The sequence below is a fragment of the Coenobita brevimanus genome, chromosome 82 (genome assembly GCF_032717465.1).
Source record: "Coenobita brevimanus isolate Jiangsu-jjx chromosome 82, ASM3271746v2, whole genome shotgun sequence".
Classification (NCBI taxonomy): Eukaryota; Metazoa; Arthropoda; class Malacostraca; order Decapoda; family Coenobitidae; genus Coenobita; species Coenobita brevimanus.
In genome coordinates this window covers 16,009,878-16,034,770 of record NC_137035.1, presented here as the reverse complement: position 1 = coordinate 16,034,770, position 24,893 = coordinate 16,009,878, and the positions used below count along the sequence as shown (strand labels likewise).

Genomic DNA, 24,893 nt, shown 5'->3' with positions numbered 1-24,893 from the left:
GCATTTTCTAGGGAGTCTGCTTCTGCCCTCCCAGTGAAATGCCTTCCCATGTGCTTATGCACTGAGAGAACTGACAAAGAGTACTGGAGTGATGGGTGCTCAAACAAGCTCCATCCCTTTGTAGAACTGGTACTTTTATCAGCAACTTAAAGTTGAACTAACCCTAGGTGAAAAAGCTTTACATGAATACTACCTGTGTCGTCATTATAGTAGATACTGATAAAAAGGCTAAAAGACTTACGTGGAGAGAGTTGACAATGGGTACGGGAGTGACAGGAGCTCTGACAGGTCCCATCCCTTCGTAGAACTGGTACTCGGCCTTGTCTGTACTGATGATAGTCCACGAGGCACCATCATTGATCATCTCTTTATTGGCTTCCTTAGGACATGGCGTTGCCTGTAACATGGTCAGATTTAGAATACAAACAATAGTGCTTGTGAAAATTTTTTTTTACAAGATCAAATATACAATCACTCCTTATTTAACCTCTTCCATAATGATAATCTGTTTTTTTTTTTTAATATATTCTTGCTAACTCCAGATAATTTTATTCAACTCGAGAATGGCCTCTCAGTGAAGAGATATATGAAGTCTCCACCTAATTCCTCCAGGTAGAAATGTCTCTTCTAAGATGAACTAAACTGTCTGGAGACCGCAAGAATCTATCTTTCTATCTATGGCCAGACACCATAATCCCATTAAGGGTGGTCGGCTGTCTCTGAGTTAGTTGTTTTACAGGGAGGGGGTACTAATCCTCCGCCCAATCCACTTGCTGACACATAGGGAACATGTACAGGTTGGTCATATGGTTACCACCCAGTGTTGTAAATGGTTTCCTGGCTTACAGGAAACCATTAGGACTCTCACGAAATGTAAAGCTGCCTGAAAAGGAAAGAAGAGCAATATAGTGACAGGAAAGATGGAAGAAATAGGAAGAGAGGGCAGACACTAAAAAAAAAAAAAAAAAAAAGTAATGGTGGAGTGGATGATGACTGCCACCACCTACCACCATGGCTGAAATGGAAAATACATTATTCGACTGCAGGTTTAAGTGTAGGGTGAATACTAGTGCAATGCTACATTAACTCAAACAATTTTAAATAATAAATGCTCTTTCTTCAAGACTGTGGTTAAATACACAAAAATAACTCATCCCTCACTTCTATCTATCTATCTATCTATTGCCAGACGCCTCAATCCCGTTTGGGGTGGCCACAAACAAATCGACTCCAAGTCGCCCTGTCCCCCGCCATTTCACTGCCCTGCTCCCAATTCACACCCCCCTCTCTCATATACCTCTCCACCCCATCCCTCCATCTCATCCTCGGCCTCCCCCTCCCTCTTCCCCCCTCCACCTCACTCACATACACTCTCTTCGTCAGTCTTTCACCCTCCATCCTCTCCACATGGCCAAACCACCTCAGTGTGTTCCTCATAACGCTCCCTATCACATCCACATCAACACCACAACGCTCCTTTATATCCTCATTCGTCAGCCTCTCTCTCCATGTGACACCACAGGCTCCTCTTAAATAACTCATTTCCACTGCTCTCACTCTTGACTTGTGTCCTTCCAACAACGTCCAAGCTTCACTTCCGTATGTTAGAGTTGGTATCACAATACTGTCATGTAGTAACTTTTTCACTTCCATGTTCACTTCCCTGTTTCTTATCACTGCTTTCAAAGAACCAGCAACCTTTCTTGCCTGCTGTACCCTTTCAAGCACTTCACCCTCCAAACCTCCATCCTTACTCATCACACTACCCAAGTACTTAAACGTACTCACTTCAACAACTAAATAATGCATCCTGAGCAGCTTTAAGCAATGAAGAAGTGTTAATTCATCAGCAACTTAACAACTGAAACACATTTATGTGCTACAACTTTAAACTACCTACAGCATACAGGCAGCCCCTGTTATATGTCAATAGTCTCTTCTAAATATATCAACTTTTTCCATACAAACAGTACTGTAGGTTGTGGAAACCGACAACAGATTTAAGGACAGGAACATAGCTTCAATCACTTCAGTTTAGTGACATTTTATTCATTTTATTTTTGCCGTTTCCAAATTATTTTATTCAGCCAGAAATATATTTAAACTCAGCCAGAGATATTTTTAAACTGGAGGGATTAGATAAAGTTTTCATTAGCTTTTTCATTGCCAAATGTCCATCCATAGCTGAATAAACCTGCTGAAAGTTGGAATAAAATGAGAAAATTATGTCCCCGGGCTGAAAGGGTCAATAACAAATTTTTCCGTAGGATATTGTAGAGTTCATAATAAAAAAGGATGAAAAAGAGCATAAATAAGGTAACATTACGGTAGGGATTACTATTACGTACAATCATGTTAATCATCCGTGACAAAGGAGGGATTTATATTCTTACATGACAGCAATGTGAAGCACACAACACAAGAGTATCAAAAGGAGTGAAAAAACAGAAGGCAGGGCAAAGACAAGGTGGGAAACTGTCAGTGAACTTTTGCTTGTGATAGTATTTTCACATTCACTCATTCATTCAATTATCATGTAAACCAGTGTTGCCCATGAGGAGCATAGGAGCCAAGGGCTTTTTGTGTGTGTGTGTGTGTGTGTGTGTGTGTGTGTGTGTGTGTGTGTGTGTGTGTGTGTGTGTGTGTGTGTGTGTGTGTGTGTGTGTGTGTGTGTGTGTGTGTGTGTGTGTGTGTGTGTGTGTGTGTGTCCGACTCTGGTCATAGGCTTCACAGCCTGCTTTCAAGCCCCAGTAGTCCTCCTACATACCATACACCTCTACATGTCACCACTTCGGCGCTAACACCCACCGTCCATATTGAATACATGCTAGGGCTGTCTCATACAGGACTGGTGTATTGGTATTAGCGGGGGTATTTTTATGACACGTCGGCGGGTCTTCTGGTAGATCAGGAAAGTCTGCTTTTACGGAATTCAAATCCTTAAACTGTTCCCTGCCCCAGCCGGGATTCGATCCAGGGTCCACAAGGACTGCAGGCCGCCTGCTTGGCAAGTTGGTCCTAACATTTGAGATGAGAGTGACCAGCATCGCTCATCCGTGAGTGGCATTACGTGAGCTGTAAGTCCCAACCACTCCTTGGATAAAAATCTGCACCGGCTCAATCCGATTGGAGCGCCTGTATCCACTAAACCACCAGGCGCCATAATTTGGTTATATTTGGTTTCCTGGTGTACAGGAAACCATTTGGCTTGTTACTCAGTGTAGGGTCACACACAGACAGAAGGAAGAGGAAAGAATGAAGGAAAGAGACAGAAAAGGAAGAAAGGAAAGAAGAGAGGAAAGAGCGTATACGGTATCGGAGAGCAGGATTACATCACGGACACAAACCTGGAACTGTATGATGCGTTCCTGGCTGAGGCACAGATACATTCGCTCAGTGTCCTTCATGTAGAAAGCACACTTGTGGAGCTGTGAGACTGGATCATCGGCGTCGAGTAATGCCGTCTGCTTGTCCACCTTGCGTATGATGAGCCGCGGTAGCGCCATGCCAGTCACAGCACACACCAGCTTCACCGTTGACCCGTAGTGAATATACCCGTCTCGAACACTGAACTCCTCACTCTCACTTTCATTATCATCCACTGAAAGGGAGAAAAGGAACCAGTAGTAAAAATATCCATCACAAATACTAATCTTCTACTCTCACTTTTATCACCAACTACTGAAAGGGGAAAAATGGACTGAATTATATTCACAACTGTCTACTGATAAGGATGGAATTGGTTGAAATGTGATAAAAATGAACAACACAACGCAGGTACTAATTTCTCACGGAACAGTCTTGCGTGATTATCCAGATTTTCATAAATCTCTTAGCTGTTCTTAGTTCTATCTGCAGCACTTGTATCTGTTTATCTGTCTGCCTGTAACATATAATTCTTACATCTTTCCTGTCACTGTTTATTACTCTTCTTTCCTTTTCAGGAGGCTTTACACTGAATGATGAGCTTAATGGTTTCTTTTAAGCCGGGAAACCATCTACACTGCTGGGTGGTAACCACATAACCAACCCATACATGTTCCCTACAGTACGTGTCAACAAGTGGGTTGGTAGAGGGTTAGTGCCCCTCCCCATAAAACAACTAACTCAAACGGCCATCCCTTCCACGATTGTGGCAATTAGCTACAGACAGACAGATAGCCTATACGTACTTTAGTCCTTTACACCAAACAGGGACCCTGTACCGTAGTAGCAAACGACTATCACATTACAATGACAACTTTTGATTCACCACACAAGATGAAAACGTCTGTACTCATAAAATTCTAAGATGTAGGCTATACAAACAAAACACCTGTTTACGTGAAACAACTTATGGGAGGCATATTCAAGGCTGAAGGGTTTGTGGTAGGGTTCAAATCCAGATGAAGGCGCTTGGCACCAATGAACTCAAGTATCTACCTACCCTCTGTGGGTTGGCTGGTTAAATGAGCACCTTAGGGAGGTAACTGTGGTAACTGGGATGATGCATTACTCTTATATCTCAGGATAATACGTAAAAACCCATCACAGGTTCAAATGCCTAACTTGTAGAGACAAGCTTTGTGGCTATGTGCCTCATGGCATCTGCCCCCACCTTTACCTTTAGCTTTTATGGTGAACCAAGAGCTCAAGTGGTGTTAATTTATCAGCAACTTGATGACAACTTATATATAAATTAACTGTAACTTGTACAAGAAAGTCTTAAAGAGACGTGCATGTGGGTGGTAAGGAGGAGTGGTAATAATTAAGCAGGGAGAAGCGGGAGAGAAAAGTGCAAGGGTGAATCATGTAGGTTCACCTGTCTTGCCTTCTTTTCATGTCAAGCTGACATACTTAAGCCTTACTCTCACACTCAACCCATTCACTTCCATAACATCTATTTCACTCTTGTAACTACCAGATATTATGAAGAAGCTAAAAGATGTGGTGAATGTTTTTTGGCGTATCAGACAGAGCCAGGATTCCGGGGGCCTGAATGATGAGTGAATGGAAGCGTGGCCCATTGGACTGGACAAACTTCGGTTGTCTGGATATTGCTACTCCTCACCCTGCCCTAGGGTGGGCAAAGAGGCCCGGATGATGATGATGATGAACTACCAGACAATTATTCTCTGCTTAAGAGAGTGCTCTAATACTGGAGAGATTAAGGATGGCTAAGTGCTCCTAAAAAAAAAAAAAAAATCAAACTGAATACCATAACCTGCAGGTATCAATAATGTAACACTAAAAACATCCCCGTATTATATAACGAGGTAAATCAGCTATGAATAGTTCCAACACGAGTGCTTGTTATTTGAAAGGCTATAAGTAAATGCTCTGCTAAAACAATACCATGCACTTACATCCTTTGAAATAACATGCACACTTTTAAGAAATATTTAAAAATCGCAACTGTATGAGCATCTGTAATCACTAAATTCTAAATACACTTTCTTGTAACAGGAAATAATAATAATAATAATAATAATAATAATAATAATAATAATACAGTGACGTCCTTTTAGACGCGGGAGCATTACCAGGAGCTCCCCCGTCCGTCTGTCTCTCACTAACAATTTCTGTAAACGAAGTGCTTCACTCCCGTTCGTCTTCAGCAACTTTAGCGAGGCCACACCACACAATGCAGCACACCTTACCACCCTGTCATATCACACAGTAAAAAATCACCCTCCCACACCACTGCAAACACCATACCACCCTCTCACAACATCACACAAAATCACTTCCCACACCACACCACACCACACCATCCACTTCCACCATGCCACAAAATATCTCCCTCCCACACCACAGCAAGGGCATTTACCAACGGGCCCTGAAGCTCCCACAAGTAACACCAATATACTCACACAGATGTATAGTGAAGGCCCCCCACTGTGTAGAGGAGGCGTGGAAATTGCCGTTCTCGACATGGAGGTAGCGAGTGGACACAGTCTGGGAACGCAGGCGGTTGAACAGAGCCACCTTAGTGCCCGACGCTATGCACACTGTAGGGGGAGGAAAAGGACATGACAGTAGTGACCGGGTAATATTGTTCTATCATGATAAAAAAAAAAAAAAAAAAATCTAGCCAGAAAAAAAAAAAACTCGTTGAAACTCAAGATATTCAGTATTAGTCAAAGACGAGTCAAGGTTGCCTGTTGCTCCCAAAGCATTTTAACTGATTCTGAGTTATCTTGACTTCTCCATACTGAAATAAGTCGGCTTCCCAGGTGGTGTACGCCTGCCATGGGGATGTATGCTACACAGCTCATCACTACTCACATCTTTGGCCAAGCTTGAGTTTGGGAGTCGAAGCATTGTTTAGTCACCTTGGTTGCTGCTCATAAACAATAGTTTGGATCAGACGAACCAAAAATTACAGCCGCCGATCTGACTAACTGAACTTTGTACAAATAATTACACAACTGGTAACACCTTTTCGTCTCATTAACTCTCCTCCTCTTACTGACTCCCTTCAACCTCTGTCTCTTCGCCGCACTGTTGCATCTTTATCTTTTTTCTATCGCTACTTTAATGGTCACTGCTCCTCTGAACTGTCTGCTTGCATTCCTCCACCTCTACGACGGGCGCGTAGCACCCGTCTGGCAGCAAACTCTCATCCCTTTTCTGTCCAACTCTCTAATGCAAGAGTTAACCGTTACTCCCAGTCTTTCATTTATGCAACAGGTCAGCTCTGTCTGTATTTCCTGCTGCCTATGATCTCCAGTCTTTCAAACGCAGTGTGTCCAGGCATCTCAAAATGATCGGATCTTGAATTTGGCTCTCTATTGTATTTTGTTTTTCTCTTGGAGGGAACTGTTACTGCGGGCTCATGGCCTTTGGTTCCTTCTTCCTCGCATTAAAAAAAAAAAAAAAAAATTAACAAGGCATGGTCGCCTTTGACCCCGATCGTTGGTAACGCAATATTATAAGAAAAATAAGTCGGGTCAGGAAGGTAAAAATTAGCTGACCATAACTAAGTATGTTACCACAACTGCCTGCGTGCCATCCAGTAGCGAAGCTACTGGAGAGGGTGTACCCCCACAAATCGCTAACCCCCCACGCCCCCCAACACAGTCATTAGTGATCTTGGCGTACTGAGAACTGAACAAGCAAGAACTAAAAATATGAACATTCGCACAGAAGGACAAGATACATACATCTACTTTATTTCCCGTACAATTTCGGCTGCTCAATTGTAATATTTATATATAACTGTGAAACAAACTCTGTTCAGTGCAGGTTATGATCAAATTGTGTATTATACTAGTGCAGGTTATGATCCAATCGTGTATTTTAAGTCTTTATGGGTTTTGAAAACTTGGAAATTTAATGACTGTTGTAGAACATGATATTTTTATTAATAAAATATGCTTTGCAGTATATCAATCTAATTTTGTATAACAGTATTTACTTAGCTGTGAATTTCAAAGGCTTTCGAACGTATTGTATACAGTAACACCAATAGAAACCATTAATAACATTTCTTGCCTATTGTTGCAATAATTTTGAAAAAATTTCGTGTTTCCTCCCCTCCCCCACATCGGTCTCAAGCCCCCCCCACACCCAAAGTGGCCAGCTGTGCTCTTGGTCCCACACTCCTACTCGTGTGGAACTGGTCGTGTAGCAATAATAATAATAATAATAATAATAATAATAAACTTCATGGCTAAAACGCACTTCCAGAGCAAAGTTAAACAATGTTAACCTAACTGAAAAGCCTTTATTTGCGCTGATCTAGATGGTTTTAGTAATACTTGTCTCCTGTGAAGCACGTTTAGGTACTCAGTGTTACTTCACGAGATTTAAAACTCACATATCCTTGGTGGCCATTTCAAATTTCCCGGGTTTACCTCAAGTATACGGACACGATCTCGGTTTATCTTCAAAAAATAAAAAATACTTCCTCTGCATTCATAAAACTGACCAACAAAATCGGTACGGGAAATCGGCAAGAAAACCGGTACAGGAAATCGGCCAAGATGATCGGTACAGGAAATCAACCAAGAAAATCGGTACAGGAAATCAGCCAAAAAAATCGGTACAGGAAATCGGCCAAGAAAATCGGTACAGGAAATCAGCCAAAAAAATCGGTACAGGAAATCGGCCAACAAAATCGGTACAAAATATCGGTACGAATTAATGTTACCGCAGACAGCCGTGAATCCCATCGTGAATGAAAAAAAAAATTACGGTTTGAAAGTCGTGTTGATGGCGGGGTTAAGTTACGGAGCAGAGGATGAAGCAAGCATGTACCCAGACGAGCTGACTTTTCCCTTGTTTTTTGGCGATAATATTAGGGGGAAAATCGTATGAAGATCGTCTCGACTTTCTCAATTCTCGCCATTACTAGATTTGTGTGTGTGTGTGTGTGTGTGTGTGTGTGTGTGAATATTTCTTTTGCGGCTTATTTCCCGTAGCTCACTTGTAGAGTCTGACAATACCTCGGCCCTGTATCCTTTCCACGGCACTTCTTCGTGACTAGCGGAATATCCATGTGTTACTCTCGCTATAAATGCAGTACTATGGCCCTATATCCTTTGCACAGCACTTCTTCGTGACTAGCGCCATATTTGACTCTCAATCTATTCCTACAACTCACCATTCACGATGAGGTGGCGATTTTAGGCCAAGTTAAAGTGAAAAGAGTAAAGCATCTAATTTTATTTCTGATCTTTGTTATGGCTCTGCATTTACGAAGGAGACGACAATTTTAAAGTTAGATTAAAGAAAAAAGTAAAAACGTCTCTCTCTCTCTCTCTCTCTCTCCAGTATTTTCCTCAACCATCTGCCATTTCCTCCTCCACCTCCCCCCCTCCTCTCTCTCTCTCTCTCTCTCTCCCTCCATATTTTCCTCAACCACCTGCCATTTCCTTCACTGTTGGTATATAGGTAGGAAGGAGAGAGAATGAGGGAGGGGGGAGGGAGGAAGGTAGGTAAGGAGGGGGGTGAGAAAGGAAGAGGAGAAGGTAATAAAGAGGAAGGGAGGGAGGAAAGTGGGGAAATTTGGAGGAAAAGAGAAGATGGGAGGTAAGAAGAGAGATAAACAGAGAGGGGAGTGGGGAGGGGAAGATGAAAGGGAGAAAGAGGAATGGGAGGGAGCTGAGTAGAGGGGGGAGGGAGAAGGTAAGACAGGGGGTAGGTAGGGAGAGAGAGAGAGAGAGAGAGAGAGAGAGAGAGAGAGAGAGAGAGAGAGAGAGAGAGAGAGAGAGGGTGGGAGGAAGTAAGCAGGTAGGCAGATAAATGGGCAGGTGTGAGTGGGGGATGAGGTTAGGTGAGAAAGAGGAGGGAGTAGGGGAGAGAGGGGGAAGGAGAGAGGGGGAAGGTGGGAGGTGAGAGGAGGAGGTGAAAGAGAGAGGTAGGGGGGAGGTGAGAGAGGTAGGGGGGAGGTGAGAGAGGGAGGGGGGGGAGGTGAAAGGGAGAGGGGGAGGTGAGAGGGGGAGTAAGGCAACTGTCCCAGGAAGTGGAGGTAACAGTCTCAGGTGTTCCCACGACCTCCATGCCCTCCCTATCCCTCCCTCCTTTCCTCCCTACCTTCCCTCACTCTCTCCCTCCTTTCCTTCAATCTCTCTCTCTTTCCTCGTTCGCTTTCTCCCTGTTCCATCCTCTCTACCAATTCCCTCCTCCCTCTCTTCTCCCACTCCCTCTCCCTCTTTCACTCTCTCCCTATCCCCTCCTCCCCACTTCCTTCACCCTCTCTCTCTCCCTTCTTCCATTCACTTTACATCTCCCTGGCTCCTTCTCCCTTTCTTCCAGCCCATTCCCTCCCTCCCTTCACTGTAAACTCTTATCTCCCTCACTTCCTCGCCACACACGCAGGCAGTCACTACCATACGAGTATCTCCAATGGCAGTGTGTCCAGCCATCTCAAAATGAATGGATAGTGATTTTGGCTAACCTTGTCCTATTTTGTGGAATGGTAAACCTTTTGTAGGCTTCCTGTTTCTTTTTTCTTTTTTTTTCTTTTTTGCGTGAAAATACACATCTAAAGTGACTGATATCTATAATGCGCTTCAAGTCTGTGTTCCAAGTCACTGTAGGGAAGCAAGGAATACTGAAGAACTAGCACCAAAGCATAATATGGCTACAAGACACTAAGGCACAAGAGGGCGGGGGAAATAGTTATATTACATGTATGATGTGAAGAGCAGTAAAAAAATAAATAAATAAAAAAAATAACACTGGAAAAATGGGAGAATCGCCTAGAAAATCGTCACTGTACGCTGTGGGGGCCGAGGCAGTGGGGAAAGGAAGAGGAAAGCTGAGAGATGGTGTTGGAGTGCACAAGAGCAGACAAGGAAAAGGTGGTGGATAGTCACAGGGCAGTTAATGTGAACAGAGGGGCTGAGGGTCACGGCTCATCAAGTGACCATAAGTGAGGCGGGTATGATCCAAGCAGAGACAAGCAAGAATAGCCTCCCATCAACGACTGGGGTGGGCTGATGTGTGTCAGGGAAGAACACAGGGTTTAACAGTAGGAGATTTGTTTGTCTCATGAGGACTGCCAACGTTCACAGAAGAGACGGGTTAGCAGAGGAAAACAACTGAGGGGTTTAATACCAAGAAATATCTCCATAGAAATATTCGGTGCCTCAACCTGAACAAACTAACGTGAATTGTTCAAACGGAAGAAAATGACGCTACCTAAACACTGCAATTGCGTTTACGGAGAAGATGTAACAGAATCAATAATACCTCTGAATATGATGAAATAAAGACGTGTTTAGTACTTGCACAGGTGGGCCAAGATGACAGATACAGTTTGGGTCATAATGTTGTCTATTATTCTACAGCATCATCTATGAGTATAAAACAGCCTCGAAAGGAATCACGTCTGTTGCTGTTTGCCTTCCTTTGGATTCCTTTGTACACTCTCCGTTTAGGAATAGCTGACAATAGAGAAGGATGAGAGGTACAAGAGGTGGAAGTATTACAGGGAAGAGTGAGAAGTACGAGAGGTGAAAATATTACAGAGAAGAATGAGAAGTACATGAGGTGGAAGTATTACAGAGAAGAATGAGAAGTACAAGAGGTGGAAGTATTACAGAGAAGGGTGTGAAGTACAAGAGGTGAAAATATTACACTGAAGAACGAGAAGTACAAGAGGTGGAAATATTACAATGAAGAACGAGAATTACAAGAGGTGGAAATATTACGTGAACTTCTGTCTTCGTTGTACATACAGTAGAGACAAATGTACAGCCAAATCAGTGAAATAGTTAAAATTAGTTTGTATATAGGGAAGTAAGGGAGGTAGGTAGGTGGCAAGGAAGAAGGTAGGGAGGTGAGAGGTAAGGTAGACACGTAGAGAGGCAGACACGGAGGTAAGGTAGACACGTAGAGAGGCAGACACGGAGGTAAGGTAGACACGTAGAGAGGCAGACACGGAGGTAAGGTAGACACGTAGAGAGGCAGACAGGGAGGTAAGGTAGGAAAAAAAGGGAGGTAGGTAGGTAAGGTAGGTAGGGAGGTAATTAAGGTAGGTAAGAGGCAGGTGTAACGGCAGACCGGAAGTGTTTCTCTGCTTATTACTATGCTTAGTGTTCCTCCCCCCCCTTCTCTCTCTCTCTCTCTCTCTCTCTCTCCCTCTCTCTCTCTCTCTCTTTCTCTCTCTCTCTCTCTCTCTCTTTTCCTCCCCTCTCAGTCCCTTTCGGCTTAACTCCTTTCCTTTTGCGATGACACTACTCTCTCTCTCTCTTTCCTCACAATTCCGTCCTCCCATTTCAGTCCTCTCTTTTGCTACGCTATTTCTCACATTTTCTCCTCTTTCTCTCTCTCTCTCTCTCTCAGTCTACTCCCCTCTCTCCCCTCCCTCCCTCCCTCCCCCATCGCCCCGGGGAGGTGAAAAACAGTGTAACATTTCCTTCTATAAAAATCGTCAGACGGAAGGTTACCCGATTGTGGTAGTTGTGGTTAATGGTGGTGGTTGTGGTTAATGGTGGTGGTTGTGGTTAATGGTGGTGGTTGTGGTTAATGGTGGTAGTTGTGGTTAATGGTGGTGGTTGTGGTTAATGGTGGTAGTTGTGGTTAATGGTGGTGGTGGTGTGGTAAGGATAATGATGATGGTGGTGGTGGTGGTGGTAGTGATAATGATGATGGTGGTGGTGGTGGTAGTGGTAGTGGTGGTAGTTATGGTTGTCACTGATGGTAGGAAGTGTAAATATTGGGTGGGAGGGAGGGAGGTTCGATCCTGAAGTCCATTTTCTCTATCACTACGGCCTCCACAGAACCCCTCCTCAGACGGTTTTTCTTCACCATGGGCTCCGTGTCGCTCGAAAAGGTAGAGAAAGTTAAAGAAAATAAAGGAATCAAGCCCTACCCAGCCTCTCTCTCCCAGCCAACACTTCCACTCGCCAATGCATCACCTATAGAGTTTAAGGCCAAGAGCTCATATTCGTCGCCTACCTCTTGCAACTCATCTGTTCCGCCTTTCATTTTTAAGTCCTTTCCACGCGACTAACAGTATTTTTCCTTCTCATACCATTTTCCTGAGTGCTTCAAATTCCTTTCACATAAAAAAATAAGTGTCCGCCAACCACTTTTGCTTATGACTGTACTGTATGTATTGTAGCGGTCGGTTAGCACACGTCTCAAAATGCCAAGTCGAATATACACAAGTTCAAGCCGTGTTTTGGGGACCTTGATGGGGAAGTGATGCGAAGTCCCCTAACACCTTTTCCTCAGCTATTCATTTTGCTTATTGAACCTTTCTGTGCTTTTCTGTGTTATAAATCTTTCCAATATGGCCACACTCTGAACAGACAGCGCACCGTAGGATGTAAACCAGCCACATCCAAAAATAAATCGCCATGGAAGAGGTGTTAGGGAGTCTCCTTACTATAGTAGGACTCGCGCACGTTTGCGGCTGTGGTGTGGTCCGCACCTGTGTACAGTGTTGCCACGTTTTCTATACCGTTATCTCTCTCTCTCTCTCTCTCTCTCTCTCTCTCCTGGCGGGAAATGTGAGCCACCCTGAGTACTTTTGATTCTTTTATAAGTTATTTATAATTGTGCTTTCATTTGTTAATTTGGTTTTGTTATATTTAGTAGTAGATGGAGTGTCAAAGTTACTGTCTGCTGAGAGGTTTGTTACGTTACTGATTCATACACCCCGACGTAGTGGGGTGTGGGTGTAGGTGTGGGTGGGAGTGTGGATGTGGGTTTGTTGGGGTGGTGGTCCAGGGGGGAGGGGAAGTGTGAAGGGGGATTTGACCTGAGACACCCAGCAGGGATTAAGAAGGGAGGGAAGGGGAAGGGGGGGCTGGATTCACCTACCACATGGCGGGAAATGTGAGCCACCCTGAGTACTTTTGATTCTTTTATAAGTTATTTATAATTGTGCTTTCATTTGTTAATTTGGTTTTGTTATATTTAGTGATGCCGACAATGCATTCAATGCATGCCCCTCTCCTGCCTCTCTCTCTCTCTCTCTCTCTCTCTCTCTCTCTGTAGGGAAGCTATCTGTCAGTGCTGCCACTCACAAGAATTATATGAATTATTTCTTTTACTTTGGATATTGGCATATTTCTTCTTTTTTCAGGCTCATTCTATTATATCCATAACTGTAATATTATTAACCACCCTAAAACTACGCTAAAAAACATTAAAAGTGACTGCTATTTCTTTTAGCAACACTGTACAATATGTATGCCATGTTTCTGTGTTACTGTATAAATATTTTATGCATAATTAGATTACTGTTGATTCATCCATCAAAATACACAAGTGTAAGTTTTATTCATCTGAATTTATCGAATTTGTGATGCCTTGTACATAAATAGCTTCCGTTTCACATCGCAAGTTGAGGAAACGTGGCACCATTGTAAACAGGTGCGAGCCACACCACAGGCGCTTGCGGGCGCAAGGCCGACTATAACACTGGAGAACTGACCTGTCCCCACCCAGCCAGTTCTTCAGGCAAGGGTGTGTGTGTGTGTGTGTGTGTGTGTGTGTGTGTGTGTGTGTAATCATGTAGACATTGTTGTAGTGTGTGTGTGTGTGTGTGTGTGTGTGTGTGTGTGTGTGTGTGTAATCATGTAGACATTGTTGTAGTGTGTGTGTGTGTGTGTGTGTGTGTGTGTGTGTGTGTGTGTGTGTGTGTGTGTGTGTGTGTGTGTGTGTGTGTGTGTGTGTGTGTGTGTGTGATCAAGCGAACGCCTAACACACGAACATATCCTCTTCAGTACCCTCTTAAATGTCCGCCCCAGGGAGGTTTGAACCCGGGTCGGAAGGAGTAGTGGGCACACCCGCTACCTACCCAACCACCGGAGGGGCGATGGTGAACGGATTTATGGTGAGCGAGTGACGGTGTTGACGTGATTTGAAGAGATAGTGAGATTAATAACAACAACAACAAGAAAAATAACAACACAATAACAAAATAAGAAAATAAAATAATAACAAAACTATAATAATAAAATAACAAATAAATAATAAAAACAAAATAACAATAACAACAACAACAACACCTTCACGATAAATTTGAAACTGATTAGTGACCGTTGCGCTTGTCAGTTATGGAAGCTCCCTAACACCTCTTCCTAAGCGATTTATTTTTCTTATTACACGTTACTGTCTTTCTCCGTGCTACATAAATCATTCTAATATCGCCATACTCAGCACAGATAACGTCTACCTATCTATCTATCTATTGCCAGACGCCTCAATCCCGTAAGGGGTGGCCACAAACAAATCGCCTCCATGTCCCCCTGTCCCCCGCCATTTCATTGCCCTACTCCCAGCTCAGACCCCCCTCTCTCATATACCTCTCCACTCCATCCCTCCACCTCATCCTTGGCCTCTCCCTCCCTCTCCCCCCCCCCTCCACCTCACTCACATACTCTCTTCGTTAGTCTCTCACTCTCCATCCTCTCCACATGGCCAAACCACCTCAGTGTGTTTCTCCTAACGCTTCCTATCACATCCATATCCACACCACAACGCTCCTTTATATCCTCATTTGTCAGCCTGTCTCTCCATGTGACTCCACAGGCTCCTCTCAACTCATTTCCACTGCTCTCACTCTTGACTTGTGTCCCTCCAACTAGGTCCAAGCTTCACTTCCATACGTTAGAGCTGGTATCAATACAGTTGTGTAGTAACGTGCCTGAGGATATTAACTAGCCATATCCAAAAATAAATCGCTAAGAAAGAGGTGCTAGGGAGACTTTCCTTCTTTCCACTCCCTTTTCCCTCTACTTCCTTCTCTTCCTCACCTCTCCCTGCTACTTCCTCCTCTCTTCTCCTCCGTAACTCTCTCCATCCCCCCTTCTCTCTCTCTCTCTCTCTCTCCTTTTTCCCTCCCATACCTCCCTCCCTCCCTTTTTTCCTTCCTCCTCCCACCCTCCGTGAACTAGGCAGAGTGACGTAACCCACAGTGTGTTATGGGTCACTATACCGGGGCTTCAGGGACTCCCCAACACCGTTTTAGTGGACTGGGAGAGGAGAAGAGGGGAGAAGCAAGGAAGGTAGGAGGGGAGGGGGAGAGGAGGGGGGGGAGAAGATGGAGGAGGAAAGGGAAAGATGGAAGGGGAGAGGAGTGATGGAAGGGGAGAGAAGATACGCGAGAGGAGATGGAATGAGGTGAAGGGAGGGAAGGGGAGGGGGAGGGGGGAGATGGAAGGGGAGGGGGAGGGGGGAGATGGGAGGGGAGAAGAGGGGAGGGAAGGGGAAATAGAAAGGCAACAAGAAAAAGAAATTGATGAGAGGGATATTTGAGGAGAGAGAAACGGAGAGAAAAGAAGGCTGAGAATGGAGAAAAGAGAGAAAGAGGGAGAGAGAGGGATGGCGTGTGGCGGAGGAAAGAGGGAGCCACGCGTCTCTCTCTCTCTCTCTCTGTAGTTACCATCGCTCTCTTTAGCACACGAGCCAACTTAGCACCTCTTCCTTAGCGATATTCTCCATACTGCTCCTTAATATTACCCTGTTATTTGAATCTCCTAAATATCGACAGAATTAGCATCAGTAATATTCAAGAGGATATTAATGCGCAAGACAGAATAAATCGCTACGGAAGGGGTGTTAAGCGATCTCCCAAGCTACCGAAAATATGGCGTTCAATTATAGCGCTTCTCTCCTATCTTTTTCTTTGTATTTCTTATTTATTTTCCCTTTCCTTTATCCCTCCCGTTTAATTATTCTCTCTCTCTCCCTCCCTCTCTCTCAAATCTTCCTTTACGCATAGACTCCTTGCCCTCCTTTATTCCGTCACTGCTATCGCTCTCTCTTCCTTCTCTCCTCTCTCTTCCTTCCTTCCTTAATGCATTCACTCCTTCTCTCTTCTTTCCTTCATCCTCTCCACATCTCCCTTCCTTCCTCCACACATTCATCCTGTCTCCCTTCCTTCATTCCCTTACTGATAGTCATTTCTACCTCTCCTTTGCCCATTTCCTTCACCCTTTCCTCCCCTCCTCCTTCCCCCTTCTCTTCCTTCCCTCCCTCCCTCCTACTTTCCCTCCTCCTCCTCTTCCTTCCCTCCCTCCTCCTCTTCCTCCCTTCCCTCCCTCCCTCCCCTCCTTCCTCCCTTCTCTCCCTCCCTCCCTCCCTCTTTCCTTCCTCCCCCCCATCACTTTCTAACGATAAATCTAAGACTGGATTTCACAACGCCAGTCGCCCTAGGAACCTCCTCACTTGGCACCCCCGCACTCACTCACCTACGCACGCAACCTCACTCAAACCACACTAACACACCTGACACCCTCACACTCACTCACGCAAACCACACTAACCCACCTAACACCCTCACACACACTCACGTAAAACTAACCCACCTAACACTCCCACACTCACGCAAACCACACTAACCTACCTAACACTCACTCACACACACACTCACGCAAACCACACTAACCCACCTAACACCCTCACACTCACTCACGCACTTTCACGCAAACCACACGCACCCGCTTAACACCCTCACACACACACACACACACACACACACACACACACACACACACGCAAACCACACTAACCCACCTAACACCATCACACTCACTCACACACTTCACACAAACGTATCTAACACCCTCGCACGCACACGCGCGCACGCACACCCCACCTTTTCTTGCTAGATGTCTTAAATTTTCTCTCTCTCTCTCCAGACGATTTTCTTCAGGTCATGAGAGGCTTTTGGACCTGGGGGGGTTTGAGGGACGTGATTCCTCTTCCTTAGCGATTTAGTTTGCTTATTACACCTTAGGATTCTCTCTCTCTCTCTCTCTCCACTATTTTCCTCAACCATCTGCCATTTCCTCCTCCACATCAAACTACTCCCCCCCCCCCTCTCTCTCTCTCTCCAACGCACACCAACGCACCTACACGCACAATATTACGCATAATTAACATACGCATCACCTGTTTCTCGTCGGTCTCTCTCTCTCTCTCTCTCTCTCCCCTCCTCTCTCTCTCTCTCTCTCTCTCTCTCATACTATCGCGACACCAACATCACACTCGGGTAAGCAGCAGACACAATCCCTCATTCACCAATCACACCCCTCACCATTTACAACCCACCTCATTTACAACTTACACACTCTGGCTTCCTATCATTTACACACATTACACACAAACCCATTTACAACTTATTCAGGTTTATTTTACACTGACTTAATTTTTTTTACAAGTGACACAACACATTTACAACTTACACTACTAGTCATTTACACACGGTATTTACAGCTTATACTTTCTTTTTACAGTTTACAAACACTACAAACTCCTTGATACATTGCACAGAGAGAGAGAGAGAGAGAGAGAGAGAGAGAGAGAGAGGGAGAGAGAGAGAGAGAGAGAGAGAGACTTGGGCTGTTATCACTCCATATAATCATCACTAAACTGAGAGAGAGAGAGAGAGAGAGAGAGAGAGAGAGAGAGAGAGAGAGAGAGAGAGAGACATAGGCTATTATCACTCCACATAATCATCACTAAACTGAGAGAGAGCGAGAGAGAGAGAGAGAGAGAGAGAGAGAGAGAGAGAGAGAGAGAGAGAGAGAAATTCTGATATGAAAAACGTACTAACTCAGTAATACTAGAATATGATGCTAGTCACGAAGAAGTGCTATTGATGACAAGCAGAATCGTAGTATATTCGCATTCTGCCATTGCGCTAGGACAAGGGATTAACACTATAAGATGCTAGTCACGAAGAAGTGCTAGCTGTAAGAAGATTACCATTAATATATGATGCTAGTCACGAAGAAGTGCTACGGAAAGGAATGAAAGGCGTAAGACTGACCTACACTGCCATCAGCTACAGAAAACAGACTACAAAAGGACGAACAGCTTTTACGTTGAGATGAACTATAATAATAATAATAATAATAATAATAATAATAATAATAATAATAATGATGCTACTATTACTACTACTAATGGTTCTACTATTATTACAACTACTCCTACTACTACTACTAATAATAATAATAAAAATAAAGGCACTATTCCTACTCCTACCAATACTAATAAATAACTAAATAACTAAATAAACCACTACTGCCAAGTACTCACAGTCAGCATTCTTCAGACTCTGCTTCTTCTTTGACGGCTTTGAGATGACTTTGATCCTCCGGGAGTGAAAGACCCCTATGTCCGCCCCGGAGCCCCAGAACTTCTTGACAGTCAGCATGAAGTGTTTGCGTTTGTCTGAGTCGCTGATGAAGAGGGTTTTGGCGGCGCAGTAGTGCTGGGGGCAGAGGCAGAGGCGTTAGGTGGTGTGTGTGTGTGTGTGTGTGTGTGTGTGTGTGTGTGTGTGTGTGTGTGTGTGTGTGTGTGTGTGTGTGTGTGTGTGTGTGTGTGTGTGTGTGTGTGTGTGTGTGAGTGAAAGAGAGAGAGAGAGAGGTAATATCAAAACTGGGTGCACGAAAAAGGAGATGGATTTAATGCTTGAGAGAGAGAGAGAGAGAGAGAGAGAGAGAGAGAGAGAGAGAGAGAGAGAGAGAGAGAGAGCACAACAAAAGACCCCCTCCATGAAATACTATAATGAAAATAAAGTGTACAAAAACTAAAAAAAAAAAATAATAATACTAGGGTGGAAATAAAAAAAAGAAAAAGAAACAAAGAAAAAGAAAGGGAAAAATATTACTTCCCATGACACCCCCATCACATCAAAATAAAAATCGAAAATACAAGAAATCAGTGTATGCAGCATGTCGTATTATTATTATTATTATTAATATTAGTAGTAGCAATAGTAGTGGTAGCAGTAGTGGAAATAATGGTTGCAGTGGTAGTGACAGTATATTATTATTATTATTATTATTATTATTATTATTACTACTAATACTACTACTATTACTACATTCTTTAGCGGGGGACAAGGCGACATGGAGGCGATTTGTTTGTGGCCACCCCTTCCGGGATTACGGCGTCTGGCAATAGATAGACAGACAGATGGGGATTCTTTAGTTTACCACAATTTACATAAAAACTGTCCAATAAATTTACATTTTTATAAGCCTAATTTACCAGTTTTCATCAATTTACAATATTTAATTATGGGAGAAAAAAGTCATTAATTTTTACATAACTACTTAAAATGAGGATTATCTGTTTCCCTTAATCCATTTAGCATGAGGATTTATTTTTCATCTTATTCCTGACTACCTTCTTTTGAAATCTCAGGGGTTACATAAATCCTTGGTTAATCCCTTCTACATCCGCATTAATCCATATCAAGTCTAATGCGGGGGAGAGAGTGACTGCCAAGTATAGCCCTTCTCCATGTTGGCTATGTACGAATGAGGCGATGTCTGTATGGTGATGCATGGGAAAGTGACAGTGCTGTATTGCCTATCCTTGTCAAATTCCAAACTAGACTGAATCGCCGAGTAAAATGTGTTGCGGTAATGACAGATAGAACATGGGCTACCTGTCCTAACCTTCACTACATTGATGTGAGGAGGAAGTGTGGCGGTGTAATGTGGCAGTGAAGTGTGTGGAGAGGGTGTGTAATTCTGACAGCGGCGGCCACTGTCTTAAAGGTGATGGAGTGTTGTGAGGGAGGGAGGGAGGGAGGAAAGAGGGTGAGGGGAGGGGAGAGGCGGAGAGATGGAGAGAGAGCAGGAGAGATGGCTAAGGGAAGTGAAGGGCAGGGGAAATGGGAGAAATGGAGGGAAGATGGGGGAGTTGACTGAAAGTGAGGGGAGAGGTGGAGAAATTGAGAAGAGAGAGAGAGAGATTAATGAAAGTGAGGGGAGGGGAGGAGAAACGGAGAGAAGGAGGGAAGGAGACGGCTGAAGGCGAGGGGAGGGGAGGTGAAAATGGAGAGAAGGAGGGAAAAAGACGGTTGAAGGTGAGGGGAAGGGAGGTGAAAAATGGAGAGAAGGGGAAGAGAGATGAATGAAGGTGAGGGGAGGGGAAGGGAGGGGAGGGGAAATGAAGAGAAGAAGTGAGAGGAAAGAATGGCTCAGCCTATACTATGTTTAATTTCTGAGCGTGACAAAAGATTAACATACGTGGTGCTAGTCACGAAGAAGTGCCATGGAAAAGGACGCAGAGCCGAAATATGTAGTCTACGGGATATAAGCTGTAAGAGGACGAAAATCCAGGCCAAGTAAAAATGAACGAACTATATTTATTTTCACATATGGACTCAAATTTACCCTCTCCTTGTTAACTGGGTTGGTTTTATGTAGCTTCAGAGAGTAAGATAATGTTGAAATAGGACAAGGTTAGTGAGATGTAAAGACAGACCATTTTTCAGTCTTGTCAATGAGTTCCAAGTCCTATACATTCTGATCTGGCTAATGAAGGGTTAATAGGTACAGTAATGGCTAAAATAAAATGACCAATTTACCTTTCCACTGATCAGAGCTTAGAGACAAATTGGTGATGCTACAGAGATAAGTTGGTGAGGGAGACTAGTGTGATGAGATAAGAATGAGCTCTGAGGAACCTATCTTTCCACTGATCTAAGTTAAATGATGAAGACGGTGAGAGAGATATTGATAGGATGAGATTAGGGTGAGCTTTGAGCAGCCTATCTTCGCAATGATCTGAGTTAAATGAGTCAGATCTGGTGAGAGAGAGAGATTAAGAGGATGAGATTAGAGTGAAACCAACCTTGACACAATGATCCAACTGCTGCCTATGATCACGGCGAGGGGATGGAAGAGAGAAAGTTGCTGAGATGGTGAAGGAAAATGAGCGATCTTCCTGTCCAATGGGTCGAGTAAAAAGAGTAAAAAAAGAAAAAAGGAAAGAAAATGGTAAAAAAAAGAAAAGTAAAAAAGTAAAATGAATAAGAGTAAGAAAGGAGAGAAAAAGTAAAAGAGAAAAATGAGTAAGCAAAAAGGAGTAAAAAGGTTTAAAAAGATAGTAATAAGAGTGAAAAAGAGAGAAAATGGAGTAAAAAGAGATACCAACTACCTACTCTTCCATTAAGATCCACCTGCTGTCCGTCCTAATCCAATTAAAAAATAAATTACCTGGTGAGATAAAAGGTGACGTAAACAACCCACCTTTCTAATGAATTAAAGTTAAGAGAGACAAAATTACTGGACGATGTTGTTATGATTTTATAAAGTGAATCCGAAAGAGCTATCCTTGCCATATCTACCTGTGCCGTATCCTAATTAGAGTTACCTGTATTGATAAAACATGCAGAGGTGAGAGTCCTTATCAGTCGTCTCCAGTTTAGACAGATAAGGCTGGAGTGATAAGAGGGAAAAAAAGATATAAAACACAAGACAAACTGCTGCACATCTTGGTTTCAGTTCCCAATGCCGATAAGAGAGAGATGAGATGAGTAGCGGGTTTGAGACAGAGGGAGACAAAACTGGGGAGAAGAAGTTGGTGAGAGACTAACTAGGAGAGCCACCAACCTTTCCATTAAGATCCAGCTGCTGCATATCCTGGTCTGAGTTTCCGATGCCGATAAAACAGCATAATTGGGAGTCCTGTTCCGTGGCTCCCGCTCGCTGCATCTCAAGGCGCTTCCTCTGCCACCCGTCCCCGTACAAGTAGATGCACGGAGGCGGGCAGAAGAACCGCTTTTCGTTGCCGTAAGATTTCTGGGCGACTTTAGCGTGTAGGATGACCAAGATCTGAGAAAATGGTTGTTATTATTATTATTATTATCATCTTCGTTACTATCATCATTAATATTATCCACCATTTCCATCATCCTTCTCATCAATATCATTATACTCGTCATCATCACCATCATTATCACCATCATCTTTCTTCTACACCTCTTCCTCCTCCTCCTCCTCCCCCTCCTCCTTCTCCTCTTCCTCCCTTTCATCATCATCACAAAATATTCACACTAGCCTCATTATGAAGCGTGTAGTTTACCTGTACGAGGAGAAAATAATAAATATAATCAATTAATTACAGGTAAACACAGTGACTCCCTTACCTGGTCACCTCGTTCTCTCAGGTACCGCTGCATCGCCTCTCGGGTCAGCCGCTGCTCCTTTGGTCTGGCGGAAGAGTTAGGTCAGGTTAGGTCAGGTTAGGCTGGGTTAGGTTAGGTTAGGTTAGATTGGGTTAGGTTAGGTTGGGCTAGGTTAGGTCAGGTTAGGTTAGGTTTGGTTGAGTTAGGTTAGGTTAGGCTGGGTTAGGTTAGGTTAGGTTAGGTTGGGTTGGGTCGGGTTGGGTAAGTCTATGGAGGTGGTGGCTGTTAGTAATGAGTTATAAGGAAAAGCAGTGTTTAAGTACTCACTCACTCTATCTGTCAAACTACCTATCTATCAATCTACAGTATCTATCTATCAGTCTATCTATCATCTAATCCACTATTACCTCTTACCACACATACTACACTGAAGCGCCTACTGTACAGCCACTAGTCCACCAAGTATAATAATAATAATAATAATAATAATAATAAGAATAATAATAATAATGTTATAATACAGTTCCGCAGATTTCAGGATGTGTGTGTGTGTGTGTGTGTGTGTGTGTGTGTGTGTGTGTGTGTGTGTGTGTGTGTGTGTGTGTGTGTGTGTGTGTGTGTGTGTGTGTGTGTGTGTGTGCATGCTAGGGGGTTAAGTGCGTGCGTGCGTGATAGAGCGCGGGTGCACTACTGAAGGCTGATAGGAAGGAGGGGGAGGGGGAGGGGGAAGGGGGAGGGGAAGGGGGTCAGGGTGAGAGGTCAGGGGGCGGCCTATCACGCTCCATTACCCCCATCTCCCCCCTCCCCCTGCCCTTCCCCCCCTCTACCCTGCCATTACACCTCTCCTTCACTCCTCTTACCTCACCCTCATCTTCTTACCTCGCTCTTCCTCTTATCTACCTTCTTCCCTCTTCTTCTCCATATACCTCCCTCTTCCTCTTCTTTACCTTCCTTCCACTTCCTCTTCTCTATCTTCGTCCCTCTTCCTCTTCTCTCTCTCTCTCTCCTCCTTTCTCTACCCTTCTTCTTCTCACTATCACGTCCTTCGCCTCCTCCACTCTTCTTTCCTCAATCTCATCGCCGTATCTTTCCTTTCCATTTTTCTTTCTCCTTTCTTTTATCTTCTCTCTTTACCATCTCTGTATCTCTCTTGCTTACTTTTTCTTCCTCTTTTTTCTCCTCTTCCTCTTCCTCGCTTCCTCCTCTCTTCTGTAGCTTTCTTCTCCTTTCTCCACGTCTCTCTTTTCTTGCCCTCTCATTTCTCTCTTTTCCACCTCTTCTTCCATTGTTATCTCTCTCTCTCTCTCTCCACATCCTTTTCATTTTTTTAACCTCTTCCCCTCCTCTCTTCTCTTCTCTCGTTCTCTCTTCTTCCCTCCTCTCCTCTTCCTTTCTTTCCCTTCCTCTCCTCTTCTCTTCTTCCTCCTCTTTTTACCAGCTTTCCTCCCCTTCCTCTTTTCCTTCCCATCTTCCCTTCTCTCTTTCTCTTTTCCTTCCCATCTTCCCTTCTATCTTTCTCTTTTCCTTCCCATCTTCCCTACTCTTTTCCTCTCTCTCTCTCTCTTCCTGTTCCATCTTCCCTTCTCTTTTCCTTCCCATCTTCCCTTCTCTTTTCCTCTCTCTTTTCCTTCCCATCTTCCCTTCTCTTTTCCTCTCTCTTTTCCTTCCCATCTTCCCTACTCTTCCTCTCTCTCTTCCTTCCCATCGTCTCTCTCTACAGTCTCCCTCAACCCCTTACCACCGGCGATTTTCCTAAGTTGCATAAAACCGTCTGAATATCGCAAAAAAAATAAAAAAATAAATAAATAAATGAAATAAACAAATAATAGATAAATAAATACATAAATAAATACATAAATAAATAAATAACACCTACTTGTACTGCACAGGTTACCCTCCCTCTTCTATACCTCCTCCTTCACCTCTTCCTCTGTTCTTGCCTCCTCCTCCTCCTCCTCCTCCTCGTCTTTTTCTTCCTCTTCTTCTATACCCTTCTGTTCCCTCCCTCCCCTCCTCGTCTTCTCTTTCTTCTTCCTCCTCCTCCTCTTCTTCTTCCTCCTATCACCATCATCATCATCATCATCGTCATACTCCTCCTCCTCATCACCATCATACTTCTCCTCTTCCTCCTGCTCCTGCTCCTCATCATCATCATCATCATCACCACCACCACCTCCAACCTTCAAATCATCATCCACTCGCCACACCCGCCCACCTTACCCCTTCACGACAGCCACTTAATCACTTCTCGCTGCCACGGACGATTTTACTCAGCCCAGGAAAGCTCTCTGGTGCTGTGGGGGTTCATGGAGGCTGCATCTAACCCCTCCTGAGCTGAAGGAAACCCCCCGAAGGCAGTAATATATATATATATATATATATATATATATATATATATATATATATATATATATATATATAAAAAACGAAATGAAAGCGTCAATTCCCTTCCCGTTTTCTGTGCATTTTCTATGTCTCTCTCTCTCTTCAGCTAGTCACGAAGAAGTGCTGTGGGAGGGATGTTGAGATGTGGGTGTCTGAAACTGTCACTGAGGTATGTGAAATGGTAGAA

At 43.9% G+C, this 24,893-nt stretch overlaps 1 protein-coding gene across 1 annotated transcript in view; it reads right to left on the bottom strand.

Annotated features, from left to right (window-relative positions):
- Positions 1–24,893, bottom strand: part of LOC145409630 (recombining binding protein suppressor of hairless-like) — a 140,295-nt gene that overhangs the window by 30,696 nt on the left and 84,706 nt on the right. Inside the window, exons 6-11 of the mRNA XM_080279982.1 lie at positions 22,343–22,406; positions 21,807–22,028; positions 18,493–18,667; positions 5,853–5,990; positions 3,348–3,601; positions 242–397 (exon numbers count right to left, since the gene is read on the bottom strand). Of these exons, the coding sequence (XP_080136108.1) occupies positions 242–397; positions 3,348–3,601; positions 5,853–5,990; positions 18,493–18,667; positions 21,807–22,028; positions 22,343–22,406 (1,009 nt within the window). The remainder of the gene's footprint in view (positions 1–241; positions 398–3,347; positions 3,602–5,852; positions 5,991–18,492; positions 18,668–21,806; positions 22,029–22,342; positions 22,407–24,893) is intronic.